Consider the following 21,107-nt stretch of genomic DNA (forward strand, 5'->3'; position numbering starts at 1 on the left):
CATTTTCCTTGATGTGTACTACGTTCTAGAGATGAAACTAAATCTACTTTTAGTCAGTTAGTTGCTGTGACACTCTCCAGAGTTGGATGTCACCTTCAGTTCACATTAGTGTACCATCATTGATAGGGTAACTAAGTCTATTTTTGTAGTAAGTCTTGAGGATCATGGTCTTTTCCGACTTACTAATTTTGGTGATTCTCGAGATTTAGCTATGGTTGCTCTGCAGTCTTCTGTTAGCACGCTTTGGCATCAACGATATGGGCACTTAAATGTGCATTATCTCTCTCAGCTTGTTCGGGACGAGCTTGTCCTCAGTTTGCCATGGATTTAGACTCAATAGCTTGGAGTTTGTGGTGCATGCCAAGCTAGGAACCAACATCACACACCTTTTACTAGTGGCGATTCATGGCAAGCTTCTCATGTACTTCAACTTTTTAATGCCGATATCAAACAATGGGGGGGGGATTTGGTTCTAATGAATTCTCTAGCTTCTTGGATACTCATGGCATCAAACGCCAGTTAACCACGCCCTACACACTACAATAGAACAATGTATTAAATGTCGGAACAGAAAAATCACCGAGATGACTCGCTCCATGGTCAAACACATACATGTTTCGAAGAAGTTCTGGGCAGAAGCAATTAATACTGCAATTTATCTTTTGAACCTGTCACCCACAATGACAGTCAAAGGTAAGACTCTAGAAGAGGCCTAGTTAGGTGGCAAGCTCATAATTAGTCACCTGAACGCTTTTGGCTCTCTTGCTTTTATTTGGATCCTTTTTACATTACACACCAAGTTGGATGTCAAGAGTCAAAAATCATGCTTGCTGGATACAGTAATCTTCACAAAGCCTACCGCTTGATCGACACTGAGGCATCTCGTCTCCTGTACAATCGTGATGTAGTCTTTGATGAGCAATGAGGGCCATTTATGCTTGTTTGTCTTATTCCTGATCTAGCAGATCAGCCTATGAAGGCTCATGATTTGGGAGTTAGACTTCCGTTAGGTCCACCTGATGGGAGGGCTCCAATAGCTCCTGCAACTCCATTTATATCAGTGATCCTTGTACAAACACCTCCAGCTTCTCCTATGGGATCACCTAGATTTGTAGATGTTTCACCTGTGTTTGATCCAAATTTTTTTGAGGAAGAACTTGATCATAGAGCATCTCTTGATACTAATGTTGGTCATTCTTCTCTTCGGCCTAAGTGGTGGGCTAAGATACTTGCTGATCTTTGTGATGATGAGCTCATTGATGGAAGAACTGCTCGGAAAAAGAGAAAACCAACAGAGTCCGTTAACTTTACTCTCATGGCCAACATTCACAGTGTGTTTGAACGAAAGTAACGAGAATCGGAATCAGCAAGGCTAAATTGAATTATGAATCGGCTATGAATCAGCAAATTTAATAAAGTCCTTTAAATTTAGAGATTTTAACAATTTAACACTTATTTCATGCACCCTTTATTGAATATAACTTAAACACACTATAACATCATCAAATAGAAGTTAACATACATAAACATGGAACATAAATGATAAATCCATCACATATGTAACTATGTTACACGTAAAGTGTAAATTGTAGGCTGTAGTTGAAGTAGATAGAAATTATATGATCATAATGATTTAAAGTTGAAACATACAAAAATCCTTGCTCTAAATGGTGCCATAAATGGCACTTTTAAAATATTAGATACACAATAAATTACTCGACATTCTTATTACTTTGCTAAAGCAACAGGTTAGACTTTTATCGCTGCATAGGCATATACACACAACATCTCCAGTCTTTTTATTGTTGTTGATCAAACTTGGGAGATTTTATTGTTTTCGCTGATTACTTCTTAACTTTTATTGCCACATCCTTAGATTTATCAGGTTCCATGTGTATGTCTCTGCTTGTATATTGAATTGTTCATACTAATCGTTGAATATCTTACTGATTTCATCCTCTTATTTTATTCCATATTAATAGTGCAAAACTAGTGTTGTAAATGGCATGATGTGTATCTAGTATTATGTTTTTCTAGTAATACTTCATGATATGCTGATTGGAATATTTGTTTTGCTACAATATTTTTATTGTGTACATTATATTTTTCAAGGCTTCTTTAATACTGGGCAATATTCCATCACCTGTATGCTTTCAAAAAGAATGCAATACATATACCTTTAGCACTGCGTTGCATTTACTAGTTATGAGTCTCCAGCTTTGGAGTTCCTGTTCTGGATCTGGTAAGTGAAGTATATATTATTATATAGTAATATACACAATGCCATGGATGTTATGTTTGTTCTGTTTATGTTTTCATGAATCTCCTGCAAGTTTGCTCAAACATACCATGAATGACGATTCTTTAATCCTTTGTATGTTTTTTTAATTGCTATATGCCTTGCCTTGCCAATTCATGGAGCTGATTCAGGCGATATTTTCCATGAATCACATGAATCGGCGATTCATGAGAAAAAATCGGCTGATCCGATTCACGACTCATGAAAAATCGCCCAGGTTGAATCGAATCGCCAAACCAGCGATTCAGGTGATTTCATGGCGATTCTCGGAACTTTGTTTTGAACCTCAAACATACTCTGAAGCTAAAGAAAGTCCAAAGTTGGAACATACAATGACATTTGAACATCAGAGCCTCTTGAAAGAATAACGCCTGGGTCCTTTTTGATCTTCCAATTGGGAAGAAATCCATTGGCTGCAAATGGGTTTACAAAATCAAATACAAATATGATGGCACTTTGGATAAGTACAAAGCTTGTTTAGTTGCAAAGGGCTTTTCTCAGTGTTAGGGCATGGATTATGAGATCTTTGCTCCTACTACAAAGATGAGCACAATCAAATTAGTCCTAGCCATGGCAACACAGTTTGATTGGAAGGTCCATCAGATGGACGACAAGAGTGCTTTCCTGAATGGCGATCTCCAAGAAGAGGTCTATATGATGCAACCTCCTGGTTTCAAGGTTGTTGGTAAAGAACATTAGGTTCTCAGATTAGTGAAAGCTCTCTATAGCTTGAAGCAGGCCCCTAGGGCATGGTACATGAAAATTGATAAGTACCTTAGTGATCAAGGCTTCTAGAGGAGTTCTTCATACTCGAATTTGTACATCAAGACTACTGATAGTGACATCATCCTTTTGGTTATTTATGTGGATGATTTGATCATCATTGACAATTTGACATTACTGATTCAGGGAGTCAAACATTATTTATTCGAGTCTTTTGATATGACTCACCTTGGGCTCATGCATTATTGCTTAGGTGTTGAGGTTTTGGCAACAATCTTTTGGTATATTCATCTCTCAGTCCAAATATGCCAAGGCTCTGTTTGACAACTTTCGTATGTAGGATTGCAAGCCTACATCTATACCCATGGAGAAAGGTCTCAAGTTATCAGCTAAGTCTGATTCTCCTCCCGTTGATGATACTACATATAGGCAACTAGTAGGTACCCTCATCTACCTCTCTGCTACTAGGCCTGATATTAGCTTCGTAGTTAGCTATATCTCCCACTTTATGACAACTCCCAAGGCTGATCATTGGATGAGAACAAAGTGTTTGCTTCGTTGTGTGAAGGGCACTTCAGATTATGGACTTCTTTACTCTCGGAGCTCTTATCCTAGACTCAATGGATTCACAAATTGAGATTGGGCTGGCTTTGTTGACGATAAAAAACTAACTTTTGGATATGTGTTCAGTTTGGGATCAGGTGCAGTCACATGGACCAGTAAGAAGTAGCAGGCAGTGTCTCCCTCCTCTACAGAGGTTGAATACAGAGGGACAATCAAAGCAAGTTGTGAAGCTGTTTGGCTTCTTTGGATGCTTGGGGATATGGATATGTCATCATCAAGACCAACCACTTTGTTGATAACGAAGACATTATCAAATTAGCACAAAATCTAGTCTTCCATGAAGGAACCAAGCATGTGGATGTTCACTGTCACTACATACGACAGTTGGTTGAAGACGGGACAATAGACTTTTGCAGTGTGTTCCTACAATGGATCAAACTGCTGGCATTCTCACCAAGGCTCTTAGTCCTAATAAGTTTGTTAAATTCAGAGGACAACTTGGTGTTGTGGATAGATTAAACATTAAGGGAGGGTATTATGATAATAGATAGCTTCTATTATTAGTAAATGGTTATCTATTTTTAATCTATTGCAAATATTAGAATGTTTCTAATATTTAGTTAGGATGTAGATGACTTTTTTTGTTTTTAGCTAGAATAGAAAGTTTCTCTTCTTTACGATCGTTTCCTAAGGAAACATTGTTTCATTCTTTTGTATATATTGACCTCTCGGTCTCTGTTAATATCAAGTATTTTACCAATTACTTCATAATATATTTCAGTTGAAGTATGGAAAGGAGGACAAGATAACCCCTCCAAAAGTGAGTGTCCTAAAATTCTTGTATGATAAGGCTCATGTGTGTCTCCACAAATAAGAGAGAAAGTCAATTTAAAATGTTGCATAGTGAATACTATGATAGGCCCCTTTTGCAACAAATGATGCACATTTCTTTCAAAAGAAATTGTCACTCAAATGGTGGATTGCAGGAAGTAATTAAGATTATAGTTTTGAAAGTTGTTCATGTTTTTTGATGTTGATCCTTAATTGTGGCTACTCCATAAAAGACTTGTTAATCTTGTCCACCAAAATGTGATACCTAAACCAATGTCAATTAGGATGTGTCAAGATACTAGCATGATGTGGCGCAGAGATGACAAAAAAGGATTGAGAATATATGTGGCTTAGTATGAGTTGTTATCAAAGAAGACACATTTCAATGTTGTTATCAAGCTCTATAATGTGAGATTTGTAAACAACTGTTATGTGTGTTATAAGTGGATATCTGATGATCTCAAAGATTTGTGTATGAGTTAAAGAGAATTTGTTGCAGCATGCAGAGAAGCTGAGATCTATGTTAATGTAAGAGGTGTAGGGGTGGAGAAGAAGCAATAAGAGAGTTCTTTGTGTCATCAGAAAAATTGGGATTTTCCTAAAAAGCAAATTCCAAGTCTTTAATATCATCTTTATACAAATAATTCTTAAAATTCATCAAGGGAGCGAAGTATGCCCATGGCAGGATTAGTTAGGAATGGAGGTTCTTTGGGGTCTCCATAATCTCCCAACTGTAGTTCACTAAATGCAAAGCAATAAAAATGTTTGGGACAGTACATGATTTGTGGTCACCAACAATAAGATCAACTAATTGTAGAATATGACAATTCTTGTATTTTCATATATATCTTGTCCAATGAGTACCTGGTTTAAGAATAAGTTAATATAGATGGGGCAAGAAATGAATCCATTGATAGTGCTTGAAGTTGCTATCATGCCAAGACTTGTAGTTTCCTTCTTCCAAGGTAAGGATAGAGGGATGATTGTTTATATCCATTAACTACTTAGATTGAATATCCCATGTAGATTTAGAACTTTATTTGGTTTTGTAGTTACAAAATGACATATGGTTAAATACTCAAGAGTAGTACACTAAATGAAACTTATAAGGTGAGTTTGTGTACAATAAAACTCCACTTGTGAATCCACCTGTTCTCCAAATAGCTCAGTTTAGAAACCCTTAGCAAGTTACATTGTTTGTTACTTTATAATTAATGGACAAAGTGAAAGCTGATTTTCTAGAGTTATACAATGTTCATTGGAACCACAAAGTTGAAAGTACAATCAAATGATAACAAATAGCTACTTGGAGAAGGCCACCCATTCTCCAAATGACTCAATTTAGACACCCTTAGCAAGTTACATTGTTTGTCACTTTATAAATAAAATGGATTTACAAAGTGTAAGCTGATTTTCTAGAGTCCTACATTGTTCATGGGGACCATAAAGTTGAAAGTGCAATCACATGATAAGAAAAGATAAAATAGCATGCAACAGTGTTTAGTGCTCAAAAAATTATAAAAATGGAATCCGAATCTGATTTTATCTATGAAAAAATAAGGCCTTTGAAGCTCAAAAAATTGCCCAAGCACACATCCAAGTTTGAGGGACTTGCGTGGAAATGGATTATATTACTGCAAGGAATGAAACTTTGCTCCTTTCATTTTTATTTTGCTAAAAAGGCCCTTTCATATGGTTATGAAAAGGTCTACTGAAGTTGACAAAAGAAACTGAAAACACAATTGGAGGAGGAGTTTTTGCTTGTTGGCAATGGCTTGGTGTCCTATGGCTGGTGGACCGATTGTGTCACCAATGTGAATGGTTCTTGGGTGATGTAACAGTGGCTATTAAGAAGAGGTGGCAATGGAGTGCAGATGGTGCTTGGGTAATGTAATAGTTGTCTATCAAGTGGAGTGCAGGTGGTATGCTTGAGCAGTGGGATGGTGGCAGTAGTAGCTTCAACAGTTGTACAATGATGGACTGACAGAGGTGGCATACTGAAGTTGACCAAACTGATTGAAAACACAATTGGAGGAGTGTTTGCTTGTTAGATATGGCTTGGTGCCCTATAGCCGGTGGATTGATGGTGTCACCAATGCGAGACTGTTGCTTGGGTGATGTAACAGTGGCTATTAAGCAGAGGTGGCAATGGAGTGCAGATGTTGCTTGGGTAATGCAATAGTTGGCTATCAAGTGGAGTGCAGGTGGTATGCTTGAGTAGTGGGATGGTGGTAGTAGTAGCTTCAACTGTTGTACGATGATGGCCTGACAGAGGTGGCATTGGACTAATGCAAGTCAAACAACACGTTTCTCAAGTTAAGTAATTATTGCTGGAGTTTGAAACTCCAACTGATCAGTTGGTGGGGGCATGTGGTTATGAAAACCCTTAGTCAGGTTATTAATCCTGTCATGCCATAGCAAGGTTTATACGGGTACTAGGTCACATTTTTCAACTAAGTTGCCGTTTCAAATTCTGGTATGAATGCGGGTTTGAGATTCGGGTTCGAAATTCGTCTATATTTTTTTAGGGTTGGGCTCAGATTTGTTTTGGGTTCATCCGTACAAAAACATATGTTTTTTTAAAATATGTATGTCTGTATATATATGCAACAAGAAATAAATCCATACTTGAATCTGCTAATAGTAAAGGAACATAGCAAAATACACAACCAAATCTATGTTTCAGTTCAATAGGACATTAACTGCATCATTTAGCCATACATACAACTTGATACACTTGCTTGGTCAAAATGCATGGAAAATATTTCCATATCAAGGGGACAATTTGATAATGAAAGGAATTGTCAAAAGATAAGTGCAGTTATCTGAATTTTAATTTTGTATCGGTTAGAGCATTTCTAACCAGGCTATATCAAAAGTTGAGATAAAAATTTGAAGTCCCAGATTCAAAGATATCATATCTTTTTAAAGACATTTCTCTATAATCATCAATTTAGATGTCACCTATTGTCAATTTGGATTTCCTTTACAAACAAACTCTCATACACAAATGAATAAATGACATAAACATCTTTTTTGGTCTTTTCGTGGTCACAATAGGGTTGGGAGGACAAAAAACACTTTTATAAAGTCTAAAAAAATGTTCTAAGACCAAATTCAGCCCAGATCTAGATAGCAAATTCTTCAAAATTCGGTGCGAATTCTGCCTGCGCTCCTCTGACAAGATTTGCAGCAAATTTGTAGCTCTGCAAGAGAATCTGGTAGCTTAGTTTTTCAAGTATTGTTGGACATATTATCGTTGATGTCAAATGGATTTGTTCTTGTCATTAGTTTTGAAAGATATGGGCAAGATCATTGTCATTAATGCTGAAGGTGTACTTGTCATTGATTGTCATTTCCCCAACATAGAAGCATATGTACAAACAGTAGTTCTTTTTAATCTGGTTCACTTGGGAAGAGACATGATGGTCGTTAAAATAGCAAGGGAAACTCATATTGAAGGCTTAGCAAAATCAACAAAACCCCCCTTGAAAAGCCAACAACCTTTTGGTCATCGGTGTCAGAAGTAAGGCACAATATGGCAATGTTCTGGCTGGTGTTCTGAAGTAGTCAAAAACACATATGGTACTAAAGACAGTATGAGAGATGTTTAGAAATAGTTAGATGGAAAACCAATCAATATTTGGATTAACGCATAAGAAATACATAAAGTGTCAACTAACACAAGCAAACCTAAGAAGTGTAATTATCAAAGGAAATATAACCTGATTATTTAAAAAATAAAAAGGAACCATTTATTGTTGAAAAGATGCAATACAAGTACAAGCTTATACAAGAAATACAATGATGGCTTTTTTAATAAAGTCATGTAAATGAATGAAAGAATATGATGGCCGTTCTTTAGGTGCCTATCTCAAAGAAGGATAGTTCGGGGAAACAAATCTCTTAAACAAAATCACTTACCAATTGGGGAAAGTGTAATTCCTCCTTAATGGACAAACTAACAAAAAACAAAAAATAATGAAGAGGCATGTATGAGTATGTAATTACAAAGTGGTGTGATGATGAGATGCAATGTTTTATATCAAGTCTTATCAAAGGATGTTAGAGACCCTGGGGAGAATTTCTAAATGCACTGGATCTGATTGTTTTTATATGTCACAGCAGTGGTGCTAAAGGAGCCTCATATCTGAGTAAGGGGGAGACGGTTATACCTGCCCATTACAAGGTGGGAATGCAAGGATGAAGAGCAAGATATAAGACAACGTGGAAGATTGCTATCAATATTAAGAGAATTCTGATAGCGGATCAGAACTATATGATACTTAGCATGTAACCTATTGATTAATTCAGACACAGTGACCTCTCAAAGAAAGATTGAAACAACTTTTTGATGCAATGAAGTGCTTGAATAATTGGAACTTTGATACAAACCCAGTATACCTACACAGGCCTTTGGAAGCAATAGGAAGTTACATACATTACAAATTCTGATATACAGAGATCAGATCACTTTTCATTTGATTTTCATATGCTATATAGGGGAGTTCATAATGAAAAGCAATAACCATCAGTGATTGCACAAGGAATACATTGGAGAGGGAAAGAGTAAAAAGGTAAGAAGATAACTACAGGCAGATCTGCCTATAAGGATTTAGAAACAGTTACAGTGATCATAAGAGAGGATAACATCTAGATTGAAAGGTATATCCAGCAATTAAGAAAAGACAAATACCAAATGATATCATATATTCATAAATAAGGGTATATATACAGAAAATTGTCTTATTTATAAGACTTCACAATGTCCTGCAGTATTAAAGAATCAAAGGTAAGCAGCAAATAAGATGTATGTATTGGTCCATCAAGGAAGGAGAATCATTTGGTATCCAGTCAAGGAATTAATTTTCGGAGTTACAAGTAGAAAACTATACTGTAGTTTTACATATTGTCTCCATTTTTTAGATAATTATATTTGTAAATGTATTGCAATTCTCATCTCAATTTGGAATTACTATTTCAGGACTAAATTAGGGTAAATCTCAAATAGGAGCATTGTATTGATACTTAATGTGAATGAGATACATTGACCTCACAAGGCTAGAAAGTAAAGCAAGAAACATTATGAGAACAAGGGAAAAATGAGAAACATTTATGGGATTACCTTTTACCATTTAGGGTCTGTATGATCAATAAGAAATCATTTATTTGGCAGCATGCAGTTCAATTACAGAAATTTGTATGGTCATAATGATTTGATTATGGATAGAAGAGTGGAGCCAAGAGATAAATAAAGGTGGTGATCTGTTTGATCATGACAGCAATTATCATTGTTTATATTTATTATAAACAACAGACATGAAAGAAGCACTAAGCAATCTCATTAAAAGATTTATTATAAGTGGTGAACCTTTTACAAAGGTGGCCTGACCAATGTGTATGAACCAAAGTAACAAGAATCGGAATTGGCAAGACCGAATCGAATCGTGAATTGGCATGAATTGGAATCAAATCGACAAATTTAAAAAACCCTTGAATTTTAGTGAGCAACTTATTTCATAAACCCTTTATCACTGATTCGATTCACCAATTCACAAAAAAACATTTGGCTTGAATTGAATCACTGAATCACGTGAATTGCTGCGATTCTTGGAACTATGGCATGAACAAGATCAGCCTTAAAGTGACAATTTGTCTAGGAATGGAAACGCTCAAACAAAACTGATTAGTTCAAGGGGCTTTCATAAGGGGAAATTGATGAGCTTAAAGGGCTTTCTAATGAATGGTTCATAAGGCACAACACTTGCTGAAGAATTTGCAAATGGGGTTGCAAGTAGAGTGGGTCTAACCATAGAAGAAACTCCATAGTTAAGTGCACTCTAGCTAGAGTAGTACTCGGATGGGTGACCACTCGAGAAGTCCGGACTGTTCACCTCTGTAAGCATTGCGTAGATGCAATGAGTGCTAAGTGTTACATTCATTCTCATGAGAGATGGGTTCATGCGAACCACTACTCATGAAACATGGTCAATGAGTTTCACTCAAAAAACTACATAGTTGAATCCTGATAGCAATATGACAATTGACTTGTTCTGAAAAATATCTCTTGCTTATCAATTGATGATCTTAAGGAGCTTTCTAATGAATGGTTCATGAGGCACAACACTTGCTGAAGGTTTTGCAAATGGGATTGCAAGAAGAGTGAGTTTGATCATGGAAGAAACTCCATAGTTAAGAGCACTCGAGCTGGAGTAGTAGTAGGATGGGTGACCTCCTGGAAAGTCCACAATTGAATCCTGATGGCAATATCATAGAACTCATTATTATTTGTCAAGAAAATTGTTAATGCAAGGCAGGAACTTTATGGAAGGATAGAACAGCGATTCATTATAGTTATTAGCAATATAACATGCAGCAATTCATTATGACTTTAATATGTTGCAATGGAGTCAGTGTGATTGAGATGTAATTAGTTTAAAGATGATTAATGACCAAAAGCTATATGTTAGCAAGCATCAATTAAAAGGAAAATTATGTCTACTCAAAAGACTGTCTTTTCTAAGAGATACCACCACTCATGAAGATCCAAATTTAACGAAGATCCAAATTACTTTTATAAAAAAAGATTGTAGTGTGTTGAAGAAGACAATGAAGCATATACACCAGATATATGGGAAACCATGAGTAGATTGATGCCTCTACTAGGCAAGTGTGCACAAATTGAATGAGGGATTGATGCCTCTACTAGGCAAGTGCTCACAAATTGAATGAGGGGTTGATGCCTCTATTGGGCGAGTGCTCACAAATTGAATGAGGGGTTGGTTCCTCTAGTAGGTAAATTTACAAAATTTGTAAAAGATTATTATTTAACCAAGTAATTTGCCATGTTTTTCTCTCTAAAGGGTTTCCACATAAATATGGTGTTATTGAGTTCTCATGCGAATCACTATTGAAATTTAATAAATAATGATATTGTGATTGATGAAAGTTTAAATTGATAAAAGTTGTTATACTGATTCACCCCCTCCCCTTTCAACATATAACTGTGCACATCATCCTCTATAGCCTATTGCATGGCCTTGGGTTGCATGTTTTGGTCCTAATTGTTTTTCCTTGCCTTGCATTGCATCAAATTTGATGATTCAAGAATCAATTTATAGATTTTCAGTTGGTCTAAATGTAATAATGATGTTGATTTTGTGCCAAATTGTCTTGAAATATGTGTATTTGCTAAAATTCCCAATCAAAACCAACAACAATTTTTTTTTTGGCTCCTTGATTCACAATGTCTAGTTTGGATGAAACAAAAGCTTAACCTAGCTATTTATCCTTCTAAATGTAATGGAATAGTCCATTCCTTCCCAAGAGGTCTCTTACAACGAGTGGATCTAAAAAACACACAATTTTTAAAGAGATAGACCTTAGTATAAAAACCTAAAATCAATATCCAAAGTAGAATAGTTGACGATTTTTTTTTGCTTCGTTACCATGTTAGAATTTTACATAAACACCAAGTTTTAATTTAAGATTTACAATAAAATGATGATAAATTTAAAATAACAATTCCAATATTTGTATTCAAGATGTGAAAAGAAAAGAAATAGACTGCAATATATAGACTCTAGGATGCACAAGTCAAGGTGACAAGTATCATTAAAGAGGGTAGTTAACTTGACCTATTCTATTGTAATAGTAGAAGTGTCAAATGAATTCATCTTGGTGACCAAGTGATTTATGTCTTGATGAGGGAGATGTGGTCAATCAAGAAGTTATTGAGGTAGAGGTGGAATGTGCTCTCCCATAAGTCAACTTTTTTTAATATATTTAAATAATATTAATTAACTAAATTAACTTATGATGTGAAAGATAATTATTGCAGAAAAAAGTGATTGCTTGGATCAATTTAAGAATGTGGCTTTGTGATAAAACATTTGCTTCTCACTAAATTTTAAACACAAGTTGGAGTTTTATTCCCAATCCCTAACTGAGTGTAAGGGATGATGCTATTGGAATATGCATAAAGCTGCCAACGAAGTACATATTAGATACCTCGGTGTTGTGCTTTCAGTTGAGTATGAGAGACCGAGAGATGCCCCATTTTTAATTTCAAGTGTGGGATATCAAAGCTTATTATTGCATGTATGCATCTCATAACTGCATTTATCCATAATTTGATAAAATCAATAATAAGCACTTATTAGAGGGTGGATGCAATTGATAAATTCTAGGTTAAGAAATGATTAGCTTATTCAAGAATTACTGTTGATTAAATTCTAATTTTGGCTTTTTCAAGATTTGATATTGATGATTAATTTGAATTTTGGACTTTAGCTTGACAATAATCCTTCAACTGTCCTTAGCTTCTTTGTTAGTATCATCTTCATATTGTCTTATTCTACATTCTTCTTTGAATTGCCATTGTGCACAATGCTTGCTTAAGTATAGATCATTAGATAGACACAAATTTCTAGCAAGGGATTGTCAGCAACAAATCCTCCAAATAGCCATAGGTCCTATGAAGAATTGTCCCCAAACGATGGTAGTAAAAAGTGAAATGTGTTATATGGTACTTGTACTAATAATATTTGAAATCATTAGCTATTTAGATCACAAAGAAAATATCCTTTTTGGAACATGAGTATGATGATAATTATTTTCAATTTAATCTAAAGATGGAAAAAAGGTAAATAATGATAAAAAAAAATTTGAAAAATAGAAAAAATAATTTTAGAAAATATATTTAAAATCTATGTTTGTAGAGTACACTCTTAAGACATCTTGTACTTGTATCAAATATGTTTAGGTACGAGTTTGTTTGGGGTAAGGCTAGGTATGAGTTGTGTACATACCAAGGCATTTGGGTACGCCCAAATATATACTTGGATGTACCCAGGCTACTCAAAGGCACACTTACTTTTTTCCTTACAATAGAATATAGTCTTTGCCGAAGTTGTATATGAGCACCAACTTCATGATTTAGATTGATTGATTATACAAGGGCACTATTGAATTTTCATTCCTTGTCCGCCCATGAGGTTGCAAGCTTACCAATTACGGCCTCAAGATCGTGCGATTTCTATTGTTCCTAGTACATATTGTGGAGAGTGTTGCTTTCTATTTCCCAGGCATGATATTTGGAAGAAATTCCTACATTTCTAGAACATCATAACTTCTTAGCATCTTAGCAATCTTAGGTCACAAATCATACTTTATTATTATAACATTGGTTGAACTGACTTTTTCTCAAATATCCTTTTATACACAGTTTGGAAATATCTCATATTTATATTTTTAATTTTTATGTGAAAGCCAATCTTATCAGAAATGTAGAGAAAAATATCAAATTTTTTATACAAGACTAGTATTAATAAAACTTCAAATGAAGCATGGGGAAATAATAAGAGATTATATGGTGAGAATTATGAAAAGAAAAATATAAAGTATTTTAGCTCAAATATTTTAATACAATAAGATGTTTTGCATTTCTAGTTAAACTTAATCTGTGCACAATTTTTTTTAATGGAGTTTCAATTGGCGAGTATAGCTGTCTAGCAGAGGCGTGAAGAGAAAACCAACCCTGTGAGGGCCATCACGAAGTATTTTGTTAATGTATTATTATTAATCATTAGGGTTTATGAATTAGTTTATATATTTCAGGTTGGTAGTTTTTCTATAGCAGTTAAACCGCTGCATGACTACCTTATTTATGTAATCAATCTTTATGAACAATATACTATAATATTTTATTGGGGGAGTGGCTCGCTGCAGCCCTGGTGAAGTCCAATCTTTTTTTAGTGCATAAGGATTGTCATACTAACAATCTTATGGTGGCTTTGGCAATTTTACATGCTGTGGAACAATGTTGTCTGAAGATTGAGAAGATGGCACGGGATTATTTGTGAGTCTGACTCCCAAGTGGTTGTGAACCTTCTTACTTCGAAGGCACTTGTAGATGGTAGTTGGCATCTGGCTTCAGTTGTGAATCAAATTCTCCTCGTGTAGATCTCTAGAGTTTGTTCAATTTACTTACATTCCTTAGGAATGGAATGGAGTTGCTGTTTGTTTGGCTTAATAGGCTTCTGATCATGTGCATGATTGGAATATTATGGATATGGGGGCAATTACCTGCTCAATTGGCTACTGACTTCAATGATCTTGTTGGTAGGGATAGAGCTCCTAGTTGAGCTCTCCCTCTTGTATCTCTCTTTGTTTTAATAAATTTTAACCCCTCTTTTAGTAAAAAATATACTATAATATTTTGATTATCTTTTATCCCATTGCATTCCTGGGCCTAACAGTGGTATCAGAGCATAGGTGGATGGAGATCGATAAATCAATGAAAGTTGTTTGTAAAAGTATCGCAGCAATGAAAAAAAAGCTAGAAGAAATTTAAGAGGTAATTTGTATTGGAGAAAGTTGATGCTCAAGAGATTGTTTGTCAAGAAAAATAGAATTGATTTAAATATTGTTTTTTGTCAAAAATGATGTGTGCCAAAGAAAAGAAGTTAACAATAAAGATTGGGAAATTAGATAAAGAAGCCACAAAGCATTTGGAGAAAGTTAAAAGTTGTTGCTTCCATATGAACAGATGAAGAAATATGGGAAAAAAGAGCCATATATAGAGATGCAAGTTTCCCATGATCATGCAAAGCTTCAAAGGAGGAGTCAACATGGCCCAAGAGCAGGTTTTGTTTGTCTGCCCAATGAGATTCCGTGTAGCCTGCCCTAACTCTGCGGGATACCAGTTTTTAAGTAATTTGTGGTGTAGAGATCAGGGTAATTGAGTTTCATGCTTAAATATTTTCTTTCCCCCCTTTAATTTAGAATGCAACTTGGATTTGTTTTTTTTGTGCGGGGGGAGATCCTGCGCAAGCAGGCCAGAATCATCTATTTAAGCTGGTGTTTGGTTGACTAGAGTCCATTAGAGTGCAGATGTAATGGAGATCAACTAGAAGAGTTATATAATGTACTTGTAGATATAGGCCAAAGTAGCATGCTTGGTCCAATTGTTCCAGGCCTCAATGTCATACTTGAACCTGAGCTTCTAAGCCATTCTTTATCTCACTGGTGTTTGTCCAATGGGAGAGGGACATCTTGCCTGCTCTGAGAAACCTTATGAGCATCGCCAAGCTGCATTGGAACTAATTCCCTGGAATTTCTAGGAATTAACCTGTTTGAAAGTACACACTCAAGTGATTTTCCACAACTAGACACTGAAGTTTGACCATCATGCAGATTGTATAGAAAATAGAATGGCCTGCATCTTGAAGGATTATGCTGTGTAGCGAGAAACCTTTGAGGTTGAATGGTATGACCATTGAATTTGACTGCAACCCAGGCCTTTGTATTATAGAAGGAATTCATATCAGTAACAGGTTTTCCCAAACGACTCCAGTTGGGGCTGACTCTGGTCCTTGTTCTGTTTGATGGAACTTGCTGTACATGGCTATGAGAAACAATTCTACTCTGTTCTTCCATGTGCCTAGCCGTTAAAATAGGAGCTATTGCATTCTGCTCTTGTTCATTGCTCCCTTCATTTTCAGAACTTCCTGATATTCAGGCAGCTTGACTTCGAATAGGATTCTTGCAGCAAGAGACTGTGAAGGGCTTCATCGAGAAAGTGTTCAGAGAGCAACTTCTACAGTGGTATGCTCAGCCTGTCGTAATGTAGTGTAAAATTTGGGGCTCTTGAAAGTCTTGCCATTAAAAGTAACAACCTTAAATCGAGGGGCACGATCAGGGCCTTCTTGCATGTAGAAATACAACGGGAGATTGACACAGCTCCTTTGAGCAAGTTCCTGCAGCTGGTTCTTGTGCATGACTCACAGTACTCATAATCCAACTCAATTTCAAAACCCTGATCCCCCTGAAATAGAAAATCCATCAGTACATTAAGTTTTTTAGTTAAATCCTCACCTTTAAGCTGTAACGGCAGCCAATATGCAACCCTTGTTATGGGAGGGATTTTGACTCTTACATGATTATGTTTGGCTGTTTAATATGTGCTTTTAATGTTTCGATTTGTGAAGGAAAATTTAAGTCCGCGTTTGGTTGCCTTAAAGTGCAGAAGTTTGCAGGCAAGAAACTGGGTAGAAGGTAGGAGGAGAAGATACCAGAAATGACAAAAGTAAATTTAATCTCTAGAGTTCTCAATTGTGGCATTTTTATCAGGAATTCAATTAGAAGTTCCAAATAAGGCTATGGTTGATAACAATATTCATGGTTATGTTAATTTTACTGGTGAAATTGATTTGATAACATTGGAGATACATTTTGTCAGGAATATAATATTGATGGTGATAAATATCTTATTGGTTAAAATGATTTTGCCAACATTGGAGATCAAATTTGTGATGATTATGATGATATTGGTCCATACTTTATCATTTCACCTAATTGAGGCGATGAAGATAAAAATGTTGCATCTTGTCCAATACCTCCATCAGTGAAATCATGTCAATATTTTTTTTCTCTCATCTTCCAAGGGAAGAAATATAATGTATATGTCAGATTCAAGTTCAAGTCAGTGGTAATTACAACAGTTCAATGTATACTGTTCTCAAACAAATGGACAAAAAAATCCATTGCACCTAATGTGTGCTATTATCAAATTGCAACATAGACAAAACAAGCTCACAACAACCAATGTGTGCTATTATCAAATTGCAACATGGACAAAACAAATTCCTTGCACACAATGTGTGCTATTTTTCAGTAATTCTGCACCTAAGATGTGCCAACTCAAATTGGACAAACTAAGTCCTAATTTTAGATGTATCAAAGCAATAGGCTCATTATCAATATTTGAGAGCCACCAAAGAAATGGGCTCAAGTATAAAGCTTTGAACCATGTCAAGATAAAAGAGTAAGTTCAAATGGATTATAAATCCTTATATAGTAACAGGCTTTCAGAAAATGCTTCAGATCAACCAGCAAAAGTTTCCACCAAAGTGCTTGGCTTAAATCTAAGTTTTATGAGCTCAAAATACTCTCTGATTTCATGATAACACCTTCAGATTGAGGGGGATGTTACTGTATTAATCAATAGGATTTATGAGTCAGTTTAAATATTTCAGTTTTAGTTGTTTTTCTGTAGCTGTTAAATTGCTATATGACTACCTATTTATGTAATCAATCTTTATGAATAATATACAATAATATTTTAATTATCTTTTATCCTTTTGCATTCCTGGGTTCGCTACTAGATACAGGAGCACGAGTCTATAGGCTGGAACCTGTTTGGCTAGGACTGAGGTGTATCCGTTTTGCCAAATTTGTCTGGGTCATGGATCCTAACCTCAATCCCTTATAATATTGGAGCCTTGCACTCAGATAGACTTGATCTCTGGTCACCAGTAGACAAAAAACTCATTGGCCATGTACAAATTTCAAATTACATCAATCTAGAAATTATGAAGTGTTATTACAATATATTAAAAACCATGGGCAGAGACCTTTACTCCTACCCTGCTCACTCACTCCCCTTAAAATAAAACAGAATAGAATAACATACCACCATTTCAATGTAAAAGAAATAACGCTGACAGAGTATTTTAATGTAGCAGAGAAAATAGCGTCACACTTAAGATACATCAAGAGATTTTGTACGAAGAAATTGTTTTAGATGAAAAAAATTCAGTAAAATCACTGCATTTCATCGTAATAAATACACAAATATCTATCATACTTAAAAATATAAAAGTCATTAAAAATCATTAGAATATATGTAAACCATGGTCAGAAACCCATGCTCATCCTCCCAAGCCTTCCAAAAACAAAACAATTTTTATGAGAGCTCCTACCTCCAAGTCCCCTGGTTTGGGTGTGAGCTTGCTGGTTCTGTTTACTCCCAATAGTGGCAAGGTGCAGTCTGTTAGGAGTTTATGCAAAATTTACATTGCATATTCAATATAAAAAATAAAGAGAGACAAATATGCATTGATCTTTTATCAGTGGATGATTAAACCTTTCTGCCTTCACAGTGCTTGCAGTCATTATGAAATGTCAGACATTACACCAGTCTATATTTTACAAATTCACATTTGCGAGCATAATGATTCAGTGTTGGGACAAAGACTCTGAGTACAACGATCCAATAGAAATTTGAACTTTAATGACAGCCTCACTAATGAAATGTTTTCATGGTTTCTCTAAATGAATCACTCATTTTGTCAAATACCGACAAACATTAATATCTGCTATTTAGCATTGTTGATACTCTTTGAAATTTTCTTCCATTCATTATAGATTCATGTAGGGTGTGACACATCACACATCATCTAGAATTCCAGTTCAAACACCTTAAAGGACCACATCAACGAACCCACTCAATTGCTCCATTTGCCCATGATACCAAAAGTACATGATGTGTTTGTACCCTTATGTAATATATATCAGTGGTTGGTATCATTCCTTATTTGGTATAAGGTTCAGTTTTCCCTTCAAATACGTAATTCCCTTGTCATCCAAGTAGAATTTTGGACTTGGGTTTTCAGGTAATTTGCAGATGTAATGATGAATTGATATTTGTTTATGGCAGAACACCCTTCTGAGAAGTTATGCCTTTCACATAGTTTTTAAATTTGTGAAGTGTATATAAACTCCAACTAAGCATTATCATTTTGATTTACAAGTTTTGGTCCTCATATAAGGGTTTTATTCTTTCAAAGAAAGTAATGCTCAAGTATCTTTGCAATCTAATGTGAAAACAACAGAAAACAAGTAGTTTTAAAATCGTATACGCTGTTCACGTCATTTTTCTTTTAGGGAAGTTATTAGACACAGATTTGCATGTGCATATTGACATATGTTTCATTTGTAGTGATATGCATATATTTAAAGCTGCATTAAACTCACGCTTCTTGAATGTGTAATTGTTGTATTTAGTAATAGAAACTCATTTTATATATAATGGAAGCCTTAATATCAGGAATGACCTGATTAGTGTAGCTTTCCCAAGTCCTTTATTTTACAGTCAGCTGGTGTGCTCTGGTAAGATAAGGAGGTAATTTGGAGTGCTAACATTAGCAATTTAGAGTCTTAGACCATTAGCTTACATGTATTTTTTTAATATTAAGGCATGTCCGGAGATGTTCCCTATGGGGGTTTTGTCTATTCATGGAAGCAAACATTCTTTTTAGTATATTGGCGTGCCCATAGCTTATGAATAAAAGTTAATTAAAGAATTTTGAACTATACAGGACTTAGCTTTGGCAGAACAGAAGTTCTTTGCTGATTTTCAGCTGATGGACAGGAAAGAGTCAATGCGGCAAGATACTTTGACACCATTTGTTGACGAAACCATTTTACAAGTTAACAAATGGGGATTTAGCCTTGCAGATTTACAAGTAAGGAAAAAACAGATGAAGGGAATCAAATCATGGTTTCATTCACTGTTTAATGAAGTCCATGAAGAGTGGGAGGGATTTCTTGGACCAATACATATCTGGCAGGTATTTGTTGTTAACAGAAAAAGCTTGGGTTAAACTCTAAATGCAATCTTTGTTCTTTACTTTTCCTTGTAGCTGCATTGAATGTATGTTCAAATTTGATTTTGTTGATAGCATTTTCAGGAGTGGCATAGAGTATGACTTATGTTTGGCATTATGAAATATTGACAGGGCATGGATGACCGGATTGTACCCTACCCCTTCAATGATTATGCAAAACGTATGGTACCTGGTGCCATTCTTCATAAGCTGATTGGTGAAGGTCATTTTTCATATTTTTACTTTTGTGATGAATGCCATAGAGAAATATTTATTACACTTTTTGGAATTCCGAGAGGCACATTGTCAGTCAATCCTGATCCAGAGACAGCCGATAATTCAGAGTCAGCAGAAGACGGAGATTTGTAAAAGGACTATATAACGTGGAAAAATAATTTTCTGAATTGGAATCCTGTTAAGTTATAAGTTCCCAATGGATTTGGGCGATGGAATTCTGTGCAGCAAAGTGACTGAATCTAGGAACACAAGCTGTAGCTATGTGGAAAAACTATACTTGTAAATTGAGGGGAGCATTCCTCTGTTTGGAAATTCAACCATAGCTTCGGAATAGAATATGCATGTTTTGCATATTTATCATTCATGTTGAAACTGAAAGGATTACCATCGTGTGGGCCTGAGCTAAGCTTGCGGAAAGGCTTCAAGAAGCTGGGAAGTTGAAATCGGACAATGGATTGCTAAAAAAATGGCGTTTCCACATTTCTCTATTTTTCTCAGAAGGCCATTTCTTTTAACTGTGGCAAATGGAATCTGAAACTCTGTATTCATATTCTTCATTTGGGCAATAAAGTTTTCAGTTACCAATATTGCAAGGTTACGCATCAAGTACAGGCCCGTTGTATTTTTTATTTCTAGAGTAATAACGGGTAACCTTTCTTCGATCATAATTCTCCGCTATGCCCTAAATTCTCAATATTTTCGAAGAATTCAATCAGAATGATTTAGTATGTAAATTTGTGCTGGAGCAAGAATTATTTCAGTCGTCAATCAGCAGAGAAGACACAAGATCTTTAGAATTATACTAGTAAAAAATAATAAAATATTGGATAGCTTCAGGTACTCCTAAATAATAAATTCTATCTCAGAGCTAATAGTGTACAAGAATGAAGGAAAAACATTCTGTATATTACTTTAGTGTAATAAGCTTAGATTTAGCTTTTCAGATTTTCCCTTACCTTTTACTTTGGGATTGATAATTTTATGCGGCAAATGGATCTAGAGCT

General features: G+C 35.4%; 1 protein-coding gene and 1 pseudogene across 1 annotated transcript in view; one reads left to right on the forward strand and one right to left on the reverse strand.

The window, feature by feature from the left end:
- The window catches only part of LOC149568656 (uncharacterized), a 43,382-nt gene extending 22,694 nt beyond the window's left edge, over window positions 1–20,688 (forward strand). Inside the window, exons 5-6 of the mRNA XM_089821529.1 lie at window positions 19,579–19,830; window positions 19,999–20,688. Coding sequence (XP_089677655.1) covers window positions 19,579–19,830; window positions 19,999–20,235 — 489 coding nt within the window. The 3' untranslated portion in view covers window positions 20,236–20,688. The remainder of the gene's footprint in view (window positions 1–19,578; window positions 19,831–19,998) is intronic.
- On the reverse strand, window positions 15,290–16,197 carry LOC149568657 (uncharacterized; annotated as a pseudogene).
- Window positions 20,689–21,107: the final 419 nt, after the last annotated feature.

The sequence above is a fragment of the Cupressus sempervirens genome, chromosome 3 (genome assembly GCF_028749045.1).
Source record: "Cupressus sempervirens isolate cs-2001-9-10 chromosome 3, ASM2874904v1, whole genome shotgun sequence".
NCBI lineage: Eukaryota > Viridiplantae > Streptophyta > Pinopsida > Cupressales > Cupressaceae > Cupressus > Cupressus sempervirens.